General features: G+C 41.8%; 3 protein-coding genes across 4 annotated transcripts; 1 reads left to right on the top strand and 2 right to left on the bottom strand.

Annotated features, from left to right (window-relative positions):
• Positions 1-3,611: 3,611 nt before the first annotated feature.
• On the bottom strand, positions 3,612-4,833 carry smim8 (small integral membrane protein 8). Its single transcript, XM_058391951.1, has 2 exons — positions 4,536-4,833; positions 3,612-4,075 (listed from the first exon to the last, which is right to left on the bottom strand). The coding sequence occupies exons 1-2, from the start codon at positions 4,632-4,634 to the stop codon at positions 3,917-3,919; spliced, it is 258 nt and encodes an 85-aa protein (XP_058247934.1). The 5' UTR covers positions 4,635-4,833; the 3' UTR covers positions 3,612-3,916.
• A 773-nt stretch (positions 4,834-5,606) lies between these two features.
• Positions 5,607-8,436, top strand: gjb7 (gap junction protein beta 7). 2 transcript variants are annotated; one of them, XM_058391949.1, is made up of 2 exons: positions 5,607-6,946; positions 7,480-8,436. In XM_058391949.1, exon 2 carries the CDS (start codon positions 7,494-7,496, stop codon positions 8,289-8,291), a length of 798 nt encoding a protein of 265 aa, XP_058247932.1. In that variant the 5' UTR covers positions 5,607-6,946; positions 7,480-7,493; the 3' UTR covers positions 8,292-8,436. The 2 variants fall into 2 exon arrangements, with proteins under 2 accessions (XP_058247932.1, XP_058247931.1); XM_058391948.1 differs by having other exon boundaries at positions 5,609-6,946; positions 7,475-8,436.
• Positions 8,437-9,564: 1,128 nt separating this feature from the next.
• znf292b (zinc finger protein 292b) lies at positions 9,565-20,951 on the bottom strand. The gene is made up of 8 exons (XM_058391927.1): positions 20,721-20,951; positions 18,944-19,098; positions 18,678-18,756; positions 18,342-18,477; positions 18,027-18,232; positions 17,373-17,509; positions 17,054-17,195; positions 9,565-16,933 (listed from the first exon to the last, which is right to left on the bottom strand). The coding sequence occupies exons 1-8, from the start codon at positions 20,892-20,894 to the stop codon at positions 10,100-10,102; spliced, it is 7,863 nt and encodes a 2,620-aa protein (XP_058247910.1). The 5' UTR covers positions 20,895-20,951; the 3' UTR covers positions 9,565-10,099.
• Positions 20,952-23,729: the final 2,778 nt, after the last annotated feature.

Genomic DNA, 23,729 nt, shown 5'->3' on the forward strand with positions numbered 1-23,729 from the left:
GATAGATAGATAGATAGATAGATAGATAGATAGATAGATAGATAGATAGATAGATAGATACTTGAATAGATAGATAGATAGATAGATAGATAGATAGATAGATACTTGATTAGATAGATAGATAGATAGATAGATAGATAGATAGATAGATAGATAGATAGATAGATAGATACTTGAATAGATATACAGACAGACAGAAAGATAGATAGATCTGTGAATAGACAGATAGATAGATAGATAGATAGATAGATAGATAGATAGATAGATAGATAGATAGATACTTGAATAGATAGATAGATAGATAGATAGATAGATAGATAGATAGATAGATAGATAGATAGATACTTGAATAGATAGATAGATACTTGAATAGATAGATAGATAGATAGATAGATAGATAGATAGATAGATAGATAGATAGATAGATAGATAGATACTTGAATAGATAGATAGATAGATAGATAGATAGATAGATAGATAGATAGATAGATAGATAGATAGATAGATAGATACTTGAATAGATAGATAGATACTTGAATAGATAGATAGATAGATAGATAGATAGATAGATAGATAGATAGATACTTGAATAGATAGATAGATAGATAGATAGATAGATAGATAGATAGATAGATAGATAGATACTTGAATAGATAGATAGATACTTGAATAGATAGATAGATAGATAGATAGATAGATAGATAGATAGATAGATAGATAGATAGATAGATAGATACTTGAATAGATAGATAGATAGATAGATAGATAGATAGATAGATAGATAGATAGATAGATACTTGATTAGATAGATAGATAGATAGATAGATAGATAGATAGATAGATAGATAGATAGATAGATAGATACTTGAATAGATATACAGACAGACAGAAAGAGATAGATCTGTGAATAGATAGATAGATAGATAGATAGATAGATAGATAGATAGATAGATAGATAGATAGATAGATAGATAGATAGATAGATAGATAGATAGATACTTGAATAGATATACAGACAGACAGAAAGATAGATAGATCTGTGAATAGACAGATAGATAGATAGATAGATAGATAGATAGATAGATAGATAGATAGATAGATAGATAGATACTTGAATAGATAGATAGATAGATAGATAGATAGATAGATAGATAGATAGATAGATAGATAGATAGATAGATACTTGAATAGATAGATAGATAGATAGATAGATAGATACTTGAATAGATATACAGACAGACAGAAAGAGATAGATCTGTGAATAGACAGATAGATAGATAGATAGATAGATAGATAGATAGATAGATAGATACTTGAATAGATATACAGACAGACAGAAAGATAGATAGATCTGTGAATAGACAGATAGATAGATAGATAGATAGATAGATAGATAGATAGATAGATAGATAGATAGATAGATAGATAGACAGACAGACAGACAGACAGACAGATAGATAGATAGATAGATAGATAGATAGATAGATAGATAGATAGATAGATAGATAGATAGATAGATAGATACTTGAATAGATACACAGCCATGTTAAACACACTGATCACACTGTTCTGTTTCTTTTAACTGTCACATGATTGTTGTGCTCTGGTTTCCTCCCACAGTCTATGGACATGCTACTAGGCTGATTGGAGTCTCTAAATTGCCCGTAATGTGTGATTGTGTTTGTGAATGAGTGTGTGTGTGTGTGTGTGTGTGTGATTGTGTGTGTGCCCTGTGATGGTTTGGCCCTCATCCAGGGTGTATCCTGCCTTGATGCCTGATGATGCCTGAGATAGGCGCAGGCTCCCCGTGACCTGAGTATAGATCGGATAAGTAGTATAGACAATGAAATGAAATGAAATGAAATGATTGTTGTCACGATCTCAGACCTAACCCCAGCACTGTACACTAATCCAGAAGAGCTTCAGTAGGTTCCTTTTTATAATTATTCAAACACTGATGGTGATTCTTATAGAGTGATGCTAGAACAGTACCATGTGGTTTAATGGACACACTGACTGTGTTTAGTATTCAGTCACCTGATGCTCCACTGGTACCTGGTCATGCTGGTCATTCATTTCTGAAGATGTTTGGAAACGGAAAACTCTAAACATGCCTTAAATAAATCAGCCTTAATTCATAGACTGTCTCTGGTCACATGATGAGTTTGAACTCCAGTGATCTCATCTCAAAATGATCTTCTTTAAAGCTGCTGCTCCTCAGTGTCAGGTTTCTTCCTGTGGTTTTATATGAAAAGTCACTGACCCGTACATCTTCTGCTATCTACTGATTCATGCAGAGATTCGTCTGAATCACGATTATTTCTATAAATACAGTCTGGTCAGGCTGATGGATGAGATAATGGAGGAATTCAGCTGGAGATGCTGTTGATAAAACCCAGTCATTTACAGATCACAGTGTTACGTAAATAACCTTTCTACAACCTTTCATATAAAGATAAATAATATAATGGAGTAAAACTGTACTTGCGATATAAACATGAGATCTAAACTTTAAGAATTGTCAAGGAGCAAAAATGTTTTCGAATCCTAACGTTCCCAAAATGTTTTTCTCACCACAGATTATTAGCTAGATGATCTTCACTCTGTTTCAGGTTTAACGCTTCACCGAGTCTCACTCTGACTTTCCAGCAACTTCACTGGAAAAATATTCATGCAGAAAAACAGGAAAAGTTACTTTCTGAAACTCTCTGACACAAACACACACACAAACACACATACACACACTGTAAGCACCTGATGATCTGCTGAAACACTTCTTCAATCCTTTATTCATTCCTTTACTCACCACGTGTCTCTCAGAAAGCACTGTAGTGTGTCATGTAAAGAAACTCACAGAAAAGCACGTGTCTGTGCATCTGACAGCATCTGTGGAATTGGTGTGGGATTAGTGTGTGGTTAGAGTGTGATTAATGTGTGATTAGCGTGAGGTTAATGTGTGATTAATGTGTGATTGGTGTGGGGTCAGTGTGGGATTGGTGTGGAATTAGTGTGTGATTAGTGTGGGATTAGTGTGTGATTGGTGAGGGATTGGTGTGGGATTAGAGTGGGATTGGAATGTGATTAGTGTGGGGTTAGTATAGGATTGGTGTGGGATTAGAGCGGGATTGGTGTGGGATTAGTGTGGGATTAAAGCGGGATTGGTGTGGGATTAGAGTGGGATTGGTGTGGGATTAGAGCGGGATTGGTGTGGGATTAGAGCGGGATTGGTGTGGGATTAGAGCGGGATTGGTGTGGGTTTAGAGCGGGATTGGTGTGGGATTAGAGCGGGATTGGTGTGGGATTAGAGTGGGATTGGTGTGGGATTAGAGCGGGATTGGTGTGGGATTAGAGCGGGATTGGTGTGGGATTAGAGCGGGATTGGTGTGGGATTAGAGTGGGATTGGTGTGGGATTAGAGTGGGATTAGAGTGGGATTGGTGTGGGATTAGAGCGGGATTGGTGTGGGATTAGAGTGGGATTGGTGGGTGCTGCTGCTTATGGTTTTACCATCTTGTTTTTACCTGGTTTCGAGCCTTGAAAGATTTTCTGGAACCCTTAAAGCTGCTAAATGTAACATCATATATATTCTATAGAACTGCAAGATAAGAAACATTCTGCATTATGATTATTTTTATTTAATTCAGATGAACACAACTCAGTAAAAACAAACAAACAAACAAACAAACAAACAGGCTCGAGCATGACCGACTCCATGCTTGTTTGTTTGCATGCTCGAGCACACAAACAAACGAGGCATGCATGCAAACATGCATAAAACACGGTGCTGCTGATTCACACACACACACACACACTCGACCATTATTAGCGGTGATTTATGGACTCAATCTGGTGTTTAGAGTGAAATCAACAACATTGAACGCAGTCGAGTCTCTGAAACGCGTCTCTCTGCACGTCTCTCAGTCCCACTTTGAGCTTTTTCTCCGCATGTATCTCTCCCCCTCACTGTCCACTGCCTCATAAAGCTCCTGAGAGTTCTCCTTCACGGCGTGCAGATAGCCCAGATACCCCACACACAGCGTGATGGTGATGAGGCCGAACGCCATCACCGGCTTATTCTGTACAGGAGACAAAGGTGCAGGGGAGAGAGGGTAAACAACAACAACAACAACAACAACAACAGCAGCTGATAAAAACAGTTCAGATATCTGTTACAAAACAGGATATTTACATTATTATATTAGAACCTTATTATTAACTACTACTCTATTATTATTATTATTATTATTATTATTATTATTTCATGCATTTACACCACAGTTGAAATCTTACTCCTGAAACGAAACACTGGATGAAATTAAATAAATTTCCTCTAGATATAAAACTATTATAAAAATATAATTAAATAATTAAATACTAAACACACTTCCGGTAGTGAGCGCTTGTTTACGGAAGTGACGTGCCCCCCCCCCCCCCGCTAAACAAAAGCCCCTGCAACTGTACCACTTTAAACACATTTAGACTAAATCCGATTATTAAGATCAGAGTATTTGAATATAAATGATGTTAAAAGTTTACAGGTTTGATGAAGAGCTCCGGGTTGACCGCGCGGAACAGGGAGGTGGTTCTCACTCCTCTCAATCCGGGTACTTTACTGTCGCTCTCTGAAGGTGACATGACTCAGGCTCGGCTAAAAGTCTCTGCTTTCACAGATTAATTAAAGACAGCTTAAATGACTCTTATAATATATTATAATGTGATATAATGACGGCATAGGAATAAAGGCGAGCTTTATAAAGCGACAGACGAAACAAGTCGAGGTTATTGTGATGTTGCGCTGAACGCCGCCATCTTGTTGAGAAAGAGCGCGGGGTTGCCAGATTTCATAAACACACTTTTAATATAGCGATAATGTTGTCATGTAGTAGAATTGTACGCAAACTTTAATAATAATAATAATAATATTTTATTCCGTACAGACAGTAGCTTCTCTATACAGCAAACAGCTTTACACCGAATCTGTCTTAGCTATTAAACATAATTATTCATTGCTGAACTATCGAGAATGAATGACCTTTTATAAGAAAACGGGAACAGAATGAATTAGTAAAATTTGAAATATTAAAATTTTCATTTTTCATTTTTCAAACTCGGATAAAACAAATTAGTAGTGTATGCAAAACTATGCGATTTGACGGGAATAGGTCCAATCTGGCAACCGGTGCAATGACGCCGTGGCGCCATCTGCTGGACGGAAAAGGTGCATGTCCGAGTGAGTCAATCAATCAATCAATAAATAAATAAATAAATAAATAAATAAAAGTTTATATTGTTATAGGTTTGGAAAATATTCATCAATCGTGACTGTATAAAAAATGTTATAAATAAAACTATTATAAATAAAAAAAATATTTATCAATCGTGACTATATAAAAAATTAAATAAAAATTAAATAAAAATTAAATTAAATAAATCAAAATAAAAATATAAAAAATAAAAATATTATAAATTATTTTTTTATAAAGATAAAAAATATACTAAATAATATTATAAATAAAAAAATATAATAAATAAAAAATATTCATCAATTGTGACTATATATGTAACATAATCCCTTTTGTGAAAAAGATAAAAGAGAACAAAAAAGACTCCAGGAACAATGAATGTCTATTTGTATTTTACCAATAAATAGAATGTAAAAGCAATACGGCAGAATAAAATAAAAATGATTTAAAAGGAAAAAACAAGAGACACATTCAACAAGAGAAAGTGATCAGATCGAGGGGAATGTGAAACACTTTATTCGAGTATGAAAAGAAAATAAATATACAAAAATATTCTGCTAATAAAATACATAAACAGGAATCTCCTTGACTCTAGGGGAACTAGAAAGCTGAAGTAGTATGGATGACACTTCCTGTTTTGTCCTGTTTGATGAAAATCCTCCTACTAAAACAACACGAGACGCACAGCATCATTACACAGAACTGTAATGAAGGGTCAGTGCCGCCGTCTTGTGGGGCTTCACAGGTGGTCGTGTTGTTGTTGATCTTTTGGCTGCTCCCTATGTGTGTGCAGACCAACCGAGCCGCACGACAACCTCCGGGCTTGGGAAAGGCACTGCATCCAGTGGCTGGGGTTTGGGCACTGGCTGGGAATTGAACCTGGACTTCCCACTGAGCCACCAGCGCCCTTTGGACAGGTGGTGTACACTCTGGGAAATAAAACTAAACTAGTGAGGTGTGGGGTTAAAGGCCAGGACAGGAAAAAATTTTACAAAATAGGAAGCTGAATAATGCAAATCATTTACTGGAACACTGAAGCACCAATCCTCACACACACACAAACATACTAACACACACTGTGGACATGAACCAGGATGTACACTTACAAAACCTCCCAGTTTAAGAGTGTAAACATTACTCGTTGCTCAGAAACACAGTTTTAACTCACAAACATGAGTTTTAATACCCAGCTAAACCCCCTGAGGTGTGTTAGAGACACTCCTTGTGTTTCTGCATCAATAAAACATCACTCTGTGACTGTGTGATTAATTATAAATATCCGTCCTGTCGGTGTGGGATACACGCAGCACATCCTGATCTCTCTCTCCTGCCTTCATTAGCTTCTCCAAACACTGCGTTTACACACGACACACTCGGTAAACACACCTGCCTTCCTGAGTCACTGCAGCTGCTCATCAGAGAGAAAGTCTCTGCATCATCATCATCATCCTGCTTTAATTTAAACATCACACATCATAAAGCCTCAAAGTGTTCAAGATCTACATCTACACTACGGCGTGCTGCTTCTTTAAAAACCCGTCGCCATGGAAACAAAGACCCAGTGTCAGTGTGTTTACAGTAAAGCGCACAGGTAAGCCACGCCCACAGCAAGCCAGCAGGTGAGAGACTGATCCGTCAGGTAGATTTGCCTTTCAAATCCTTCATGCGATACAGCGAGTGATTCCACCGAAAAAAAAACCTCTGGTGAGTACGAGAACACTTTTATATTATTTATTTTCTCTCTCTTGTGTTTTCTTTAAACTTTATTCTCGCCATCCTGCACGAATGTAACACTACAGACCTTGTACAGTTTATTAATGATGAAGCTGCAGGACCAAAGACAAAAGCTTTCATTCTGACCTCAGTCATAAACTGCTGAATAAATAGTTATAAACAAAAAACATAGAAAATATAACTTCTACACTTTGTATTCAGTTCACGAGGAACAAACTCTATTACATTCAGGAAGGAGAAGCCATTAAACACAGGACTGAGAGGAATGACAATGTTATGCTGGTTCTCCAGAAATGAAAGTAGACACTGATGTTTACTTCATCAGGAGAAATTTAACGATAAATGAATTACAATAATAATTTCTGTAGCACACAGTGATGATCTAAGACTAACCCTGAATCCTGTGTTTTTATATTTTATTATAAATATCATGATTTGTAGATCAGTCAGGTTATATTATTCGCTGTTAATAAATGTTGAACTGCTTGATTTATCTAGCACAGGTTCCCCTGCAGTCATGAACTGGGCTTTTCTGGAGAGCGTTCTGAGCGGCGTGAATAAATACTCCACTGCCATTGGTCGGATTTGGCTCTCGGTGCTCTTCATCTTCCGCATCCTGGTGTTCGTGGCCGCTGCTGAAAACGTCTGGAAAGACGAGTCGAAGGATTTTGTGTGCAACACCCAGCAGCCGGGCTGTGAGAACGTCTGCTTCGACCGCTTCTTCCCCGTTTCTCAGGCCCGTCTGTGGGCCCTGCAGCTCATCATGGTGTCCACGCCGTCCCTGCTGGTGGCCTTGCACGTGGCCTACCGCGAGCACCGGGAGAAAAAACACGGGCGCAAACTTTACGAGGACAGAGGCAGGATCGACGGCGGCCTGCTCTTCACCTACCTCTTCAGCCTGGTCCTGAAGACGACCTTCGAGGTGGGCACGTTGCTCATCTTCTACTTTGTGTATAACGGATTTGCGGTGCCACGGATGTACCGGTGCGAGGAGATTCCCTGTCCCAACACGGTGGACTGCTACATCTCCAAAGCCACGGAGAAGAAGATCTTCCTCTACATCATGGGCTGCACGTCTGTCCTGTGTGTGGTCCTGAACCTGACCGAGATGATCTACATCCTGTCCAAGCAGTGCTGGAAGTGTTTCAGTAAGAGGTACGTCCCCGTGGAACAGAAGAGGATGTGTAGGTGTCACGCCCACTCCACGTCTGCGCTCATTCTTGGCTCGGCCGGACTTAAAGCCACGACGTTTACTAGCAAAGAGAACGAGGTTCGGTTTCAGCCATCGCAGGCTGTGAAGGAAACTCCGACATGATTGACATGGGACTTCCTGTTCTCTTCTGTCATTCAGAGAACTGTGCTGTTCTCCATTTTATTTAGGCACTTTATAAAGACCACAGGCAGTAGAGACACCAACCTGATGAGTGCAGATGTGATTGTCCTGTTAAAGATAATTTTTAAGGAAACAAATTAATACTAAGACCTGTGTTGTTAGAACTCTTGAAAGAAAATAACCTTAAGATATTTTGGATTATTATTATTTTCTACCAAGCTGAGCATCACCTTTCATTTAAATGGAGATTGTAGAGTTCATGTTAAAAGCTACGCTATAACGTCTTTAAGCCAGTTTAATCAAACGACTCTTTCAAAAGATCGAAGAAATAAACCAAAAGAACTCAATTTGATTTTAATAACAATATATCATGAAAATGAAAAGGAGATGCTTCAACAGACTACCGGAGATTAAAAGGAATCCTTTTTAGGGATTCGAGTCGTTTGAGTTCATTTAAATGATTCATTTATTTATGAATCAGTGGATGAGTCAAAATGAATCATTTAACTGAACTCAACTTGACTCATCCACTGATTCATTTATTTATGAATCAGTGGATGAGTCAAAATGAATCATTTAACTGAACTCGATTTGACTCGTGCACTGATTCATTTATTTATGAGTTTATGTGAAGAGTTAAAAGGGTGAAAATGTTATTTTATAACATGGATGTAATTTTTCTAGAGAAAAAAATACATACTTTCACTGCATCACACACACTCCACTAAAATGTTCAGGATTCACTGAACAGTTCACCTCACGTCTACTTGACTCAGTTGTACTTGGGGGCGGGGCTTGCCTTAGTGACATCACCATTACCTTTCTAGTTGCTTGTCAAGTTGGTGGAAAAGGATCTAGAATGGAAAAAAGTCCATAAAGTGACAGGATCAGCTTGTCTTTTATATTTCCTGATTGAAATAAGTTCATTCTTTTGTTATTTACATCAAATAAGAGTTTTATTTATTAATAATATTTAATGCACGTGTGTGTTTGATAATGAAATATCCTTATATGCACAGTAAAAGTAGTGCTGTTCTTTTTGTATTCTTGCATGTCAAGAGCTAATATTTTATTGTGTATGTTTTTATAATAAATGCAAATATAATCTATGCATCACAGTATGCCAGCTAAATGTACCTGTATTACAGCAACCAGAAACCCTGAATAAAAGACTCCTGACCCTTCCTACAGGAAGAGTACTCTTATTCTACATATGCATGAGAGAGAAAAAAAACAACACAAAATCAGACAGAGGTAGAAAACGCAAGCTGTAATAAATTGGTCTCTGTTGTTTAAGGTACAGACTGCTGGTGGCAGTAAATTATCCGGGAGAGTCAGTATGTGCACAGACAGACAACGACGCTAATAGACGTTCAAAAAATTTACAATGCAAGATGAACAAGACTAAAATGGTTACCATCTACAGTTCACCACTTGCACTACGGGATCGTCAGTCCAACTCGTCACAGAAGCTAGTTCGATTTAAAAGACCTACGGGGAGCCGCAACAAATAAAATCTTCCACTAAGGGTTCGTTTCCAACACTGACCACGTGGGCCGGATAAATTTTTAAGGGCATGCGTAAAGAGGTATATCATTAACAGTTTTAATTAACAACTTAAAAATGTTTAATACACAGTCCTGTAGAGCGATTAGCAGACGTTAACAGGAGCATTCAGTGTCAAGGGCTGTCAATAGAACAGTTTATAACCCACTTTATGATGCAACATCCCAAAAACAGCAAGACTGGAGCTATGGATCCACACCCAACCCCTATCCCTGTCCTGAGAACTACCCCATTACATCAGACACACCCTCTTTATGAATGACCACCGCCGGTCTCATGTCATGCAGCTGCTTGAGCAAGAGTTCGAAAACATTTGAGAACCCTCTGTGCACCTCAAACGTCACCTTGCTAAGAGAAGTTAGCTTTTGAGGGTTCTTGAATTCGACAAGTTTCAGTACATCGCGGCAGTGATAATCAGGGTTGATCCTGCTGCACACCACCGAGGCCGTCTTCAGGTGCACGGTCGGGAATTTCTTGTGTGGTTGTACATCCGTTAGAGAAGTCTTCCTCTTCCCAGTGGGCTGACTTGATTCCTCCAGGAACTTGAGGAAGGACACCTCGAATCCCATTGGCTTGAAAGAGGTCAGAGTTGCGCTCTGCTCTTGTGGCAGCGTGGTACTGGAAGAAGTGGAGTCGGAGTTGATGTCTGCATAGTTGACGGAGTGAGTCTGCGCCGCTCTTAACCTTGTCATTCTCTTGCGCGCAAACTGTGCATGCTTGACACGTTCCCCCTTGCGTGGACGACCTCTCTTCCGCTTCACCACCACAGAGATATCGGAGCTCAAGTCGCTGGACAATTTAGCGTCTGAAACTTCAGTGTCCTCGGTGCTCTCCTTTTCAGACGTTGGCTTGGAGAACTCTGATTCGCTGGGTCCGGTGTCCGCAGCGTCCTCATTCTCTGATGCGTCGATGGAGCTTTCGTCAGACTTGTCAGTATCGTCACTTCTGGATGCAATTCGTTTGTACTTGGAGCGAGGCATTTTCTTGCAGAAGATGTAGTTGCTCCTCTGCTCCTCCAGGTATTGTTTCGGCAAGCCATGCTGGACATAATGCTTCATGAGCTTTCGCTCAGATTCGGCGACCGTTTCACAGCCTTTGAGCATGCAAGGGTACTGTAACTGAATCCTCTTGGTGCACATGGCAGAGGCCTCCTCTTTCGATTTTAAAATGGGGTTTCCGTATTTCGTCCAGAGATTCTTTTGCTTCCTTTTCTTTTTCTCGCCCCCCTTCTGAATAGGTTTTTTATTAATTTCTCTATTTTCCTTCTCGAGCGAGACTATTCTGTTCTTTGGAGGACGACCAAGTTTGACACCTCTCGAGTTCAGCAGTCTGAGTTTGTAAAGGTCTTGGTGTTTTTTCATAATGTGCCGCAATAAGTTTGACCGCGTAGTATAAACACAGCTACAACCTTCAACCTCACATTGGAACATTCCATCAACAGGCTCCGTTCTGGAGAGCTTTACCTGCTTGTGTTCGCTGTCAATGTGGTTAACATACTTCCAGAATCCGGTGAAGGTAAGGTCACATTCTGGCTGGTCACACTGAAACCTGCCCAGGTTCATACCGGACATCATGATGCCTGCTTTGTCAAGGCTGAGTTTGTGGAGCTGAAGGTAATGCTGTAGCAGGTCTGTAACAGCCTGGAATATACGAGAGCAGTCTTTGACCTGACAGCGAAACTCTGTCACCTCACTGACCTCACCATCAAGCATGTCATCCTCCTCATCGTTTTCATTATTCTCTTCCTCAACCTGTTCACCTTCCTCGTCAACTTCAAATTTAGGCAGAGCAGACTGATGGACGGCTTTGTAGTGAAGAATCAAATTGTGCTGAATTGTAAAGGCGGCCACACAGCCCTGATGGACACAGCGGTAAGGCCGATAGGGGCTAAAAACATCATCCATGTCTGTCTTTTTCTCCTTAGTCTTCTTCGTCACTTCCTTCGGTTTTGGCATTTTAGGTCTTCCCAGTTTAGGCTTCTTATCTGGGGAAAGGACTGAAGGACTGAAGGAAAGGACCGAAGGCGTCTGAGCCACAAGTGGTGCACCTGAAGGCAACAGACCCCCAGAGGACATTCCATGGGAGTGCTCAGAAGGTGCAAGGGATCCTGGCACAACCCCATTTGGACGATTTAACTGCTGCTCCACACTTGAGGAGGTTGGCAATGAAGGAACAGCCTTAATCACTGATGGATGCATAGTAGCCTGAGAGTGGAGTTGATGTGGAGTCGTCTGTGCTCTCTGTATAGTCCCGGGGACGCCGGAGTCCATGGAAGTAACAGGACGCTGTTGCTCAAAAGGCTGAATGTTGATTTCTGATTTAATGATTCCAACTCCAGATATTAAACTCGGGCCACCAGTACCAGACTCGGCATTCTGTTGCTGTCCAGGAAAGGGCACCTTCGGTACCGTTAGATTGGGCAAATTGGAGACGTTTGGCATGGTGCAAAGACTTTGATCAGCTTCCATGGATTTACGGCTGTATTGCCGCGTAATGCCCATCTTGACCACCTGCTCATGTGAATAATTGTGAACAGACTGATAATGAGTTCTGAGGTTGGAGTTTCGTGTGAAGGTCTTGGGACAGAGTTGACAATTAAAAGGTGCAAAGTTAAACTGCTCCTTCCGACACTGATTTAGCATGTCCTCTGTGTAGTTATGCTGTTTCATGAGATGTTTGAAGAGCGCGTCTTTTGTCATTGCTCTGTAACCACAACCGTCGTTGTCGCAGGAATAGCCTCGTACCATAAAAGTGTATGTAGCTTCAGAGGCCTTAGTTATACTCTCAGCCTCTTGAGGGATAGCAGGTGTCTGCTCATAGTTTCTTATTTCCCTATCCAAATCCAGTCTTTCAAGAGCTTTTAGGATTTCGGCGATATCTTCGTCGTCTTGTTGTATCGGTGGATTACTAAATGCGTTACTTGTCACAGTGTTGTTGGAAGCACAAGCTTGAGGAATCTGTGTGGAGGTCTCGCCAGGTGCAACACTTCCAGCTTTGGAGAAATGTTCACTGAGTTCAGTAGCACTTCCAACATTACTTTGAAGAACCTTTTGAATAACATTCGGCGTGTGGTGTAGAACATCGGTCATCGGACTGGAGTTATCAACTCCTTGACCTTGGCATGAACTGCTCCTTTTTTGGAAATCGCCAGCTAATATCTGTTCACGAAGCCTTTCCTTGACGCTCTTTTCCGAGACCAGATTTTGAGCTAGGCTAGCCATGGCAGCGAGAAGCCCATCATTGGATAATCCACTAGCGTTTGTAATGGTAGATTTTTCTTTAATCTCCTTAATCTTGTTTAGTGTTTCGGCTTGAAGGATTTTGTCAATATGATTAGTGGGACTCCTGCTGAAGTTTGAGTCAGAGGTTCGGTTTTCACTTAACAAGCGGGACAAAAGATGATCTGAGGAACTAGTGTCACTTGGTAAGGGATTGCAAGGCTGGGTATAATTCATTTGATGCTGACTGCACTTGTCTTTGATATTTCCGGTGTGTTGAATCACACTGTTTTGACTGTCTTGAGGGTAAGAGACAGATGATTCAGCAAAAGTCTGCTGACGTGCACCAGACTCCTCCAGACCTGGTGAATTTTGCTGGACGGTGTCACTGCTTGGCTTACTGTCACTGTTGTATATGGAATCCTTAGTGTTCAGAAACGTGACATTGGGAAACAATTTTGGGTCAAGAGGGCCTTTAGACAGGGAAGACCAAGCTTGACTGGAACTGACCTGGGCAGAAGGTGAAGACTGGGGTGTGTCTGATGGGTGAGGGGAGTTCAGAAGCTCGAGAAACGAACTAGGAAGATCTGGAGACAAAACTGCTTCCTCATAAGGTTTGCAGACAGCACGTTTAGACAAATGTCCTCCAAGAGATTTAGGACTCTGAAACTCTCTGAAGCACCGACAGCAAATAAACTTGCCGTCTTTGATGATGGCAGGCCATTTAGTTCTGCTGCTTCGCTTCCTTTTTTTGATGTCGCCATCATGTGCAGAACTGCTGGTGTCTTGAGAATTCTGAGGGTTCATGGGTGCAGAAGGGTTGCTTTGTTGCGACATGTTTGGCGGGGAAGGAACCAAATCTGGGTTTCTCTCCAGTTTTACGACACACTCTGTATGTTTGACTAGAGGGACGGAACTGGACTTTGGCTGCTGAATGTAGTGAGGTGGAGAAGATTCGGTGGGATGGCCTATTTTGGCTGGATTGTTCATTGTTTGGGTTACGTTTGGTTGGGTCTGGATGAAGCGACATGAGGAATTGTTCTGATGTTGCAAAGAAGGGTAGGCCATTTCTCCATTATAGGAATTTGGCACTTGGGTTTGTGGTGCAGTGTCTATCTGTGAGGAGAAATGACCACTAGATGATGTCATTGCTTGTGAATGGTAATTCTGCTGCTGAAGTGAAGTGTTTACTGGGATGGAATTCCAGGAAGAGTGAGAAGCTGTATGAGGCTGATTTGCAGCGTTGCCTAACTGGGAGAGAACAATGGGATCCAGTATGCTGTCCATTTGATTTGGGAAAGTCTGACCAGTAGGACCAGTTAAATGGGAAGATCCCGAGGGGTAACTGGAGTTTAGACAGCTTGTTGGGTAGTGTGGCTGAGCGGGCGGTTTCTGCATTGGGGTCAGAGGAGCAGGAGTCCTCTGAGCCAGCTGGTTCTGTAAGGGTTCTGCAGAAATACATTTCCCATTTAAAGAAGTAGCTCTGTTCATGATCTGTGGTACTTTATTGTTCCTCTTTGCCAGTTTCCATTGTGTATAAAACTCACAGTGAGCAGCTTTCATGTGTTTGGTTAGACTTCTGTAAGAGCTGTAGTCTCGAGAACATGTTTCGTATGCACATTTGTACCTGTCCTTTTCCGTGACAGCAGAAGCGAGCGTGTTGGCCTGCAGGGGCTGTACCGGCCTGTTAGTGGGAAAAGGGGTGACTTGTGGAGGAAGCCTCTGAGACACGCGCATTACGTGCGGACCATTATGAGCAGTCTGCGTCAAGGGAGCCATGCTATTCCCGTACGGGACTGGGTATGGTGTGTGAATCGGGGTTACAGAATTGGGATCATACTGCCCATATTCAGTGTTTTCATTGCTGTACAAGGGCTGGGTGTGACTCTGGGAAACTGCAGACTCCATTTGCGCTTGCAAAACATCTCCTGATGGAGCTTGCTGGAAGTCTTCTAGGAGGCTCTGATATGAAGATGCTGGTGGAAGTGGGCACGATGGAGTGAGCAGTGGATCGTTCATTAACACATCTAGTAAGGATTCTTCAGGCCTAGGTTCGTTCATGTGAGGCATGGAAGGGTTTATTTGAGGTTGGACGGACTGGATCTCCATGTGTGGCATCTGTGGCTGCTGCACAAGATTCGGATCAGGTTTCTCAGTTTTGCAGGTCACAAGGTTGAACGCTTGTGTGGGACCTTGACCAGCAGGGTTGAGCATGTTTTCTACTGAGTGCTTCACTTTCACCAGATTTGTTGGGTGATCTGCAGGGCTCATCATGCAGCTGGAGTTTACTGGAGGCCCTGGATTGACATCTTGCTGGGCATCTTGCTTGGCCGGTTCACTGGAGAGGTGTGGCTGAGGCTCTACCAGACAAGCATTGTCACTCTCGGCAGTCTGGGTCTCCTCTTTCTTAGCATTATGGCTCTCCTCGTGCAAGTCTAACTGAGACTGAGTGTGAAACACTTTACCACAACCAGGCACTTTGCAAGTAAACGTTTTATAATGCTGCGCCTCGTGATCATAGAGTTTATAAGCTTCATTGAAGATCTTTCCACATCCAGGAAACATGCATTTAGCCTTAAAGACCAGATGTCCTTTGCTGTGCACAAGGAGCTCGGTGTTGGTGTCGAAGCTAGCTTTGCAGTTCAACTGAATGCAAGTATACGGCTTAGCACCACAATGGACCTGAAGATGGTCATTGAGGTGACTGACACTAACAAAGTGCCGGCGACAATACTGGCAAACTATCTTCGTGGTCTGTAATTCGAGGAAGCGCTTTGCCTCCTCAACCTCCCCGTGGTCCTTCACGTGGGTGAGCAGATTGCGAAAGAACTTGAAGGCTTTTCTGCAGTTCGAAACGGGACAAACATTCCGCTCACTCCCATTGACCTTGACTCCCGTAACCTCTGGGCCCACAGCATCTCCATTGTACAGCTGACCAGATTCTCCACTGCAGTTTTTAGCTTTCACTTTTCGTGCCTGATTTTCTCCACTTTTGTTATTCAGAGCTGCGATATCAGGGGCAGACGTTTTCGCATCAGTCAGTTTCTTAGTGGTTTTCATTGCGGCTAAACGCTCTTTGCAAGACAGCTTCACGTGTGATGCAACGTGCGGATCTAGAGTTTCTCTCGTTTCAAATGTCTCTGTGCAAATAGGACAGCTATAATATCCATCTTTGAAGTGAGTCTGTGCATGTCGCACTATCCTGTGACCGAGGAATTCTTTATCACACAGCACACAGTACTGCATGTACGCCTGCCAGTTTCTGAACCTGGCTGACACGAATCCTTTTTCCCTCAACTTTTTGACTTCTCTGTTTTTCTGTCGTTGGTCTGCTATCTCTTTAAGTTCATTTGTTGTATCCAAAAAGCATTCAAAAACATCCTTAAACTCCTCAGGCGCGAAATCCAAGTCCTCTCGCTCAGCTTCAACGAAGCGATCATCATTTAATTCGTCAATGGAGGACACTATAGATGCCTCCTCACCCATAAGGCCTAAACAGTGACGCTTTAGTGTCTTCCAGTCCCAGAACTCTGGATCAAAAGGCCACTGAGTTTTGAAAACTAAGAAAAGATCGCAGCGTAGTGAGTTGGGTATCGGAAGGTTTTCCTCCTCGAGCTTCTGGTCAGGCTCATTGTACAGTGTCTCCACGGCGTAGTAAGAGTCGACAGTCGGCTCCAGGAGGAACTCCGTTAGCTGGCAGGCCCGCTTCACTTCCAGGTCAGAGGGCAGGAGGCACGAGATGGTTTTGCAGATGGTGGCCTTGTTGGCTCCTTCGCAGGACTCCATTCTCATAGCACGTATACACATCTCAATGCAAGCAGGCAATCCAATCCTGTCCAACTGCAGATTACAAAACAAAACCAACCATAAGATTTCATCACACTGGTGATTAAAACAGTTCCAACATGAGCATTAATCCACAGTGAGGGAATAGCGAGGCTGACTGGATGAAGAACTCACCTCAGACTGGATCACTTTGATGAAAAAGAGCAGGTGGAACACGGTTTTAGCAAGTAGGGACATCTTCTGGCACTTTTCCAGAAAGCTCTGCTCTGAAGGCTCCAATCGCTTCAAGAGTTTACTCCAGAAAAGTGTCAGTTCCCTAGGAGAGAGAATAATCACTACATTAGCACCTCACATTGTTTCTATTGTCATGAAGATTAAAAGTAACTGAACTCTGATGTGTAGTGACTTTCTGACAGTGCTGAAAGTGTGAAAAAACAAAAGGAACAAGGATGTCGTATTTGTTCAGAGTGCAAGACGGTGTTTAGAGACTGACCAGGCACAGTACGAGTCCTCCTGTAGAAGCTGTCGGGTCAGGAAGCCTGAACACAGCGTGTACGCTCCTCTCTCATCACCTTCTGCCTCCAGGTTACAGATCATCTCCAGAGCATCACGACAGTCCACCTGAGAGAGCTGCAGGAGACAGTCCATTAAAGACATCGGATTTTGTATCATTTTTAAATATATATTACATACACCAGGTCTCTATCACTTCTGAGTAACTTGTTTAACATTCCATAGAATATGTACAAAATTGATAATATCAAATTAATTGAATAAACCTGTTTAAATTTAATCCCAATCAAACATTATCCAATCAGCACATTGTTGCTGCCCCAAGTGCCTCATTATCCAATCAGCACATTGCTGCCACCCCCAGTCCCTCATATCCGATTAGCACGTTGTTGCCACCCCCAGTGACCCCTTTAACCAATCAGACACCCGTAACCCACTCCAGTATCTCAGTAACCAATATGGAATAAGGGAACATTTCCCTTCACCCAACTCCACCTCCAGCTCTGTTGTAACCAATCAGAGCACACTTCCTGACACCTCCATCAGTGATTTCCTGCTTTCAGTTTCCAGTAACCAATCAGTGCACAGTAGTGGAACAAAGCTAAACATATGTGAAGTGTGATGTTCCACACACCTCCTCCATGAGTGTCTCCTGTGGGGCACATGAGCACACACATACGAGGTAGCTCTGTTTAAAGTGTCCTCTACTTCCCCCGAACTCCTGGAAATCAGCACAGGCTTTAGCCAGCAGCGCAGCCCTCTCCATGGAGTTCTCTTTAATCAGGTACTTCACCCGGAGCTGCAGCAGGTCCGGACCTTCACGCATCAGGAACTCGTGCACTGAAACACAGACGAGAAGGACATGAGGGTGAGTTAAACACTGTAGAGAAATCTTAAAAAACCCACATGGTTGTAGCTGGTGATCAAGGTGAAAGTGAGGATTCTTCACCTCTAGCTTCTGGAGGCATCTCATTTCTCAGGAGGCTCTGTAGTGTGTTGTTGCTCCACATCCCTCGCTCCTGCGTGGCCACGGAGAGCAGATGCAGCTGAGAGATGCCATTGCCCTGCAGCCGAGCGTGAGCCGTCTGCGCATACAGGAACACCGGTCAGTGATTTTATTTACACTGCAGATAAACTTGAGTCATGGGTACAGCGAGTTAAAACCCAGGTTAGACTTGTGTGTCTCCCAAAAACAGCTACCACGCTACTCCATCCCTCCATCCCTGAAACACCTCACTCTGACAGGAAGGATAAAGAGGAGGAGTCAGATTATTTAATGCATTACCTGGATGGAGCACTGAAACTGTTCCCACAATGCATCTGGAAAAGCTTCAGTTATGGAGAGCAGAAGCTCCACACAGCTCCTGCAGGAACAACACTGAACATTAAAGACCAGAGAGAGAGAGATGAAGAAAGAGGCGGGGAGAGAGAAGTGAAGAGAGAGGGGGAGAGAAAGCAGTAGAGAGAGAGAGAGAGAGAGAGAGAGAGAAAGAGAGACAGAGAGATAGAAAGAGAAGCAATAGAGAGAGAGAGAGAGATACTGATACTCACAGTGACAGTCTCTCGAGAACCATGCCGACGTTCTCGTTCCGGACAGAGAGATGCGCTGACACTCGCGCAAAACTCAACAATGCCACACGATAACTCTCCAACACGGGCCACGGGTCTTCATCTGACCTCCACACACTCACACACTCCACCAGAGTCTGTGTACACACACACACACCCTTACTGATATCCACATGGACAACACCACAACTTCCATTTTATTTAATGTACAATCATTTCGTTAATCAGTGGTCACTCAAACACCCCGTGTGTGTGTGTGTGTTGGGGGGTGGGGTGGGTGGGTAGTAAAGATGCACTGGTTCTATTTTTAATAAGACACTTATATCAGAGCTGTGTGTATTACTCTACACTCCTCCAACCTGTGGGCGTGGCCTGTACAGTGCCATCTGTGGGCGTGGCCTCAGTTACTGAGAAACTCGTCAGATGTATGGTTACTAGAGAAATACTTGCTGCATCGTGATTAGTCTGAAACTGTCGATTAGTTTTCTACAGAAGCTGCCATGGCAGTAGTGCAGTTTGTGTCTGCTATCATCATTAATCACAGTTATCAGGTTCACACTACAGCACCTTATCAGGGTCATATCCAGGTCCACTCTCAGTGTGTGTGTGTAAAAGATGGACTGTGTGCGCGCGCACACACACACACTCACAAATCCCTCCCTGCTCCCTACAGAAGTGCACTAAAAAGGGTAAAACACCTGATTTAACATACACACAGAAGGTATAGAAAAGGAATAAAACTAGAGACACCATACACACACACACACACACAGAGGGTATAGAGAAGGAATAAAACTAGAGACACCATACACACACACACACACAGAAGGTATAGAAAAGGAATAAAACTAGAGACACCATACACACACACACACACACACACACACACACACACACACAGAAGGTATAGAAAAGGAATAAAACTAGAGCCACCACACACACACACACACACACACAGGGTATAGAGAAGGAATAAAACTAGAGCCACCATACACACACACACACACACAGGGTATAGAGAAGGAATAAAACTAGAGCCACCATACACACACACACACAGGGTATAGAGAAGGAATAAAACTAGAGCCACCATACACACACACACACACACACACACACACACACACACACACACACGGTATAGAGAAGGAATAAAACTAGAGCCACCATACACACACACACACACACACAGGGTATAGAGAAGGAATAAAACTAGAGCCACCATACACACACACACACACACACACACACAGGGTATAGAGAAGGAATAAAACTAGAGCCACCATACACACACACACACACACACAGGGTATAGAGAAGGAATAAAACTAGAGCCACCATACACACACACACACACACAGGGTATAGAGAAGGAATAAAACTAGAGACACCATACACACACACAGTCAGAATCTGTGTAGAAATGTTAATCATTTGTGACTGACTGGCTCCGTCTGCATTAGCATTGCAGCTAACATGATGTGCTGTTGTTGATGTTGCTGCTTGTTATTGTCGCGCTGGAGAATAAGGCTGTGCATGCATACACACACACACACACACACACACACTCATGCGCGCGCACACACACACACAGACACACTCAATCACACCCTCGGTCGAGGTGATAGAATATTAAATCCCCTCACACACACACACACAAACACACATGAGTGATGTACGCCAGCTCGGCTGTTGTGCAGTGCGCTAATGCGCTAGTGTGTGTGTGCGTGCGTTTTTAAAGCAGCGCTGCGGGACAGACCTGACAGAAAGAGCGGCAGTAGTGGGCAGTGGACTCCTCCTCCTCCGCCACGGACACCGCGCTGACCCTCAGCGCCGCGGACAGCTCCTCCAGGCGGGCCGCGAGCCCTCGCAGGACACTGGGACTGCGGCTCTGACCGCGGGGCTCCTGCTCGGCCTCCTCGTCGTCCGCCATCTTCGCTTCCAGTTGCGCCGCGTACGCACCACACAAACACCACGTGACCACGAAAGCGATTGCGTCAACGCGTCGGAGGCGCGTGCGCTCTGGCAGGAAGGAACCAAAAAAAACAACGTCGTCTCGCGCACCTCCGTAAAGGACACCGCCCCCCCCCCCCTTTTTTAGATGGCCACGGATAGCGCCTGTTTACATTCATTGTATTTCTCCTAATATATTAGGAGAAATACAATGTTGCATATAAATGCGATCAGTACACAAGATTACAAGTGAAATAACATTTATTCCGCTATGCTTGTCACTACTCAATCCCTGCAGCCGAAACACGATTTGTTCTGCGCATGCGCGAAATTTACTACCACTTAGTAGTAGTATTATAACAGTATACATTTTTGTACAATTATTATTTATGGAATCAAAAACGAATACAAACACACAACGAAAATAAGTTGTCTTTATTTTGTCACATTTACATTACTGTACAGAGCATATAATAAACCGAGAAGGGACAGCTCATGTTGGACGTTTGGGGGACAAAGTTAGGGAGGACAGATTAAGATGGTTTGGACATGTCCAGAGGAGTGAGTATATTGGTAGGAGAATGTTGGACATGGAGCTGCCAGGCAGGAGGAAAAGAGGAAGGCCAAAGAGGAGGGATATGGATGGAATAAATGAGGATATGAAGCCAGTGGGTGTAAGTGTTGAGGATGCAGTAGATAGGGGTAGGTGGAGAGAGATGATTCGCTGTGGAGATCCCTGAAGGGAAAAGCCGAAAGAAGAAGAAGAAGATATACATTACTGCACAATGCACAGTCTTTCTTCGCATATCCCATCCTTAGTGGTTGTGGTCAGAGCACAGGGTCAGCCATGATACAGTGCCCCTGGAGCAGGGTGGGGTTAAGGGCCTTGTTTAAGGGCCTAGCGGTGGCAGCTTGGTGGTGCTGGGGCCTGAACCCTGATTTTCCGGTCAGTGACCCAGAGCCTTAATCACTTGAGCTCCCCCCCCCGTTAAATAAATAAAAAAATTAAATTAAAGACCTCTATCATAACACTCACAGAGCTGTAGTATTTTTAAAGCCTTGTTATTTATTTATTTATTTATTTATTTAAATTATATGCGTCATTGTTGAACACCATAAACAGTGGTTTATTATTATTATTAGATTTACATTTATGAATATAGAATTTATCTAAATTGCCCATAGGAGTAAGTGTGTGTGGTTGTTCATCTATGTGTGGCCCTGCGATGGACTGGCGACCTGTCCAGGGTGTACCCCTGCCTTTCGCCCTATGTGTGCTGGGATAGGCTCCAGCAGACTCCCTTGACCCTAGGAGTCCTAGGAATAAGTGGGTATAGACAATGAATGAATGAATATAGAATTTAGCAAATCTAAAAGATAAAATTTGTTATAAAATATTTGTCACTGTCCTCTTCCTTCTACTTAACGATTCGAAGAAAAAAAAAGGAAAAAGAAAAAGGAAAAGAAAAGGTCTTTAAAAGAAAAAGCAGGAATAATTGGGAATCGTGATTTTGGAATGAAACTGAGGAGGACATCAGACCAAAACACTTCAGTATAAAAGTCCAAAATAAATGGACAATTGTCTCAGGACAGGAATGACAGAGAGAGCCGTTGGTCTCATTGTTCTTTTTAAGATTTAACTGGGTGGTATTTAGATTAAATTAGGTTAGATTAGATTAGGTTAGATTAGATTAGATTAGGTTAGATTAGTTTAGATTAGGTTATATTAGATTAGGTTAGATTAGATTAGATTAGGTTATATAAGATTAGGTTAGATTAGATTAGGTTATATTAGATTAGGTTAGATTAGATTAGGTTAGGTTAGATTAGATTAGGTTATATTAGATTAGGTTATATTAGATTAGGTTAGGTTATATTAGATTAGGTTAGATTAGATTAGATTAGATTAGGTTAGGTTAGATAAGGTTAGGTTATATTAGATTAGGTTAGATTAGATTAGGTTAGGTTATATTAGATTAGGTTAGATTAGGTTAGGTTAGGTTAGATAAGGTTAGGTTATATTAGATTAGATTAGATTAGATTAGATTAGATTAGGTTAGGTTATATTAGATTAGGTCAGATTAGATTAGGTTAGGTTAGGTTAGATAAGGTTAGATTATATATTTGATTAGATTAGGTTAGATAAGGTTAGGTTATATTAGATTAGGTTAGATTAGATTAGGTTAGGTTATATTAGATTAGGTTAGATTAGATTAGGTTAGGTTAGATAAGGTTAGGTTAGATTAGATTAGATTAGATAAGGTTAGGTTATATTATATTAGATTAGATTAGGTTAGATAAGGTTAGGTTATATTAGATTAGGTTAGGTTATATTAGATTAGGTTAGATTAGATTAGATTAGATAAGGTTAGGTTATATTATATTAGATTAGATTAGGTTAGATAAGGTTAGGTTATATTAGATTAGGTTAGATTAGATTAGGTTAGGTTATATTAGATTAGGTTAGGTTAGATTAGATTAGGTAAGATTAGGTTAGGTTAGATTAGATTAGGTTATATTAGATTAGATTAGGTTAGGTTAGATTAGATTAGGTAAGATTAGGTTAGGTTAGATTAGATTAGGTTATATTAGATTAGATTAGGTTAGGTTAGATTAGGTTAGATAAGGTTAGGTTATATTAGATTAGATTAGATAAGGTTAGGTTATATTAGATTAGATTAGATAAGGTTAGGTTATATTAGATTAGGTTAGATTAGGTTAGGTTATATTAGATTAGGTTAGGTTAGATTAGATTAGGTAAGATTAGGTTAGGTTAGATTAGATTAGGTTATATTAGATTAGATTAGGTTAGGTT

Source organism: Hemibagrus wyckioides, linkage group LG06 (genome assembly GCF_019097595.1).
Source record: "Hemibagrus wyckioides isolate EC202008001 linkage group LG06, SWU_Hwy_1.0, whole genome shotgun sequence".
NCBI classification, from domain to species: Eukaryota; Metazoa; Chordata; class Actinopteri; order Siluriformes; family Bagridae; genus Hemibagrus; species Hemibagrus wyckioides.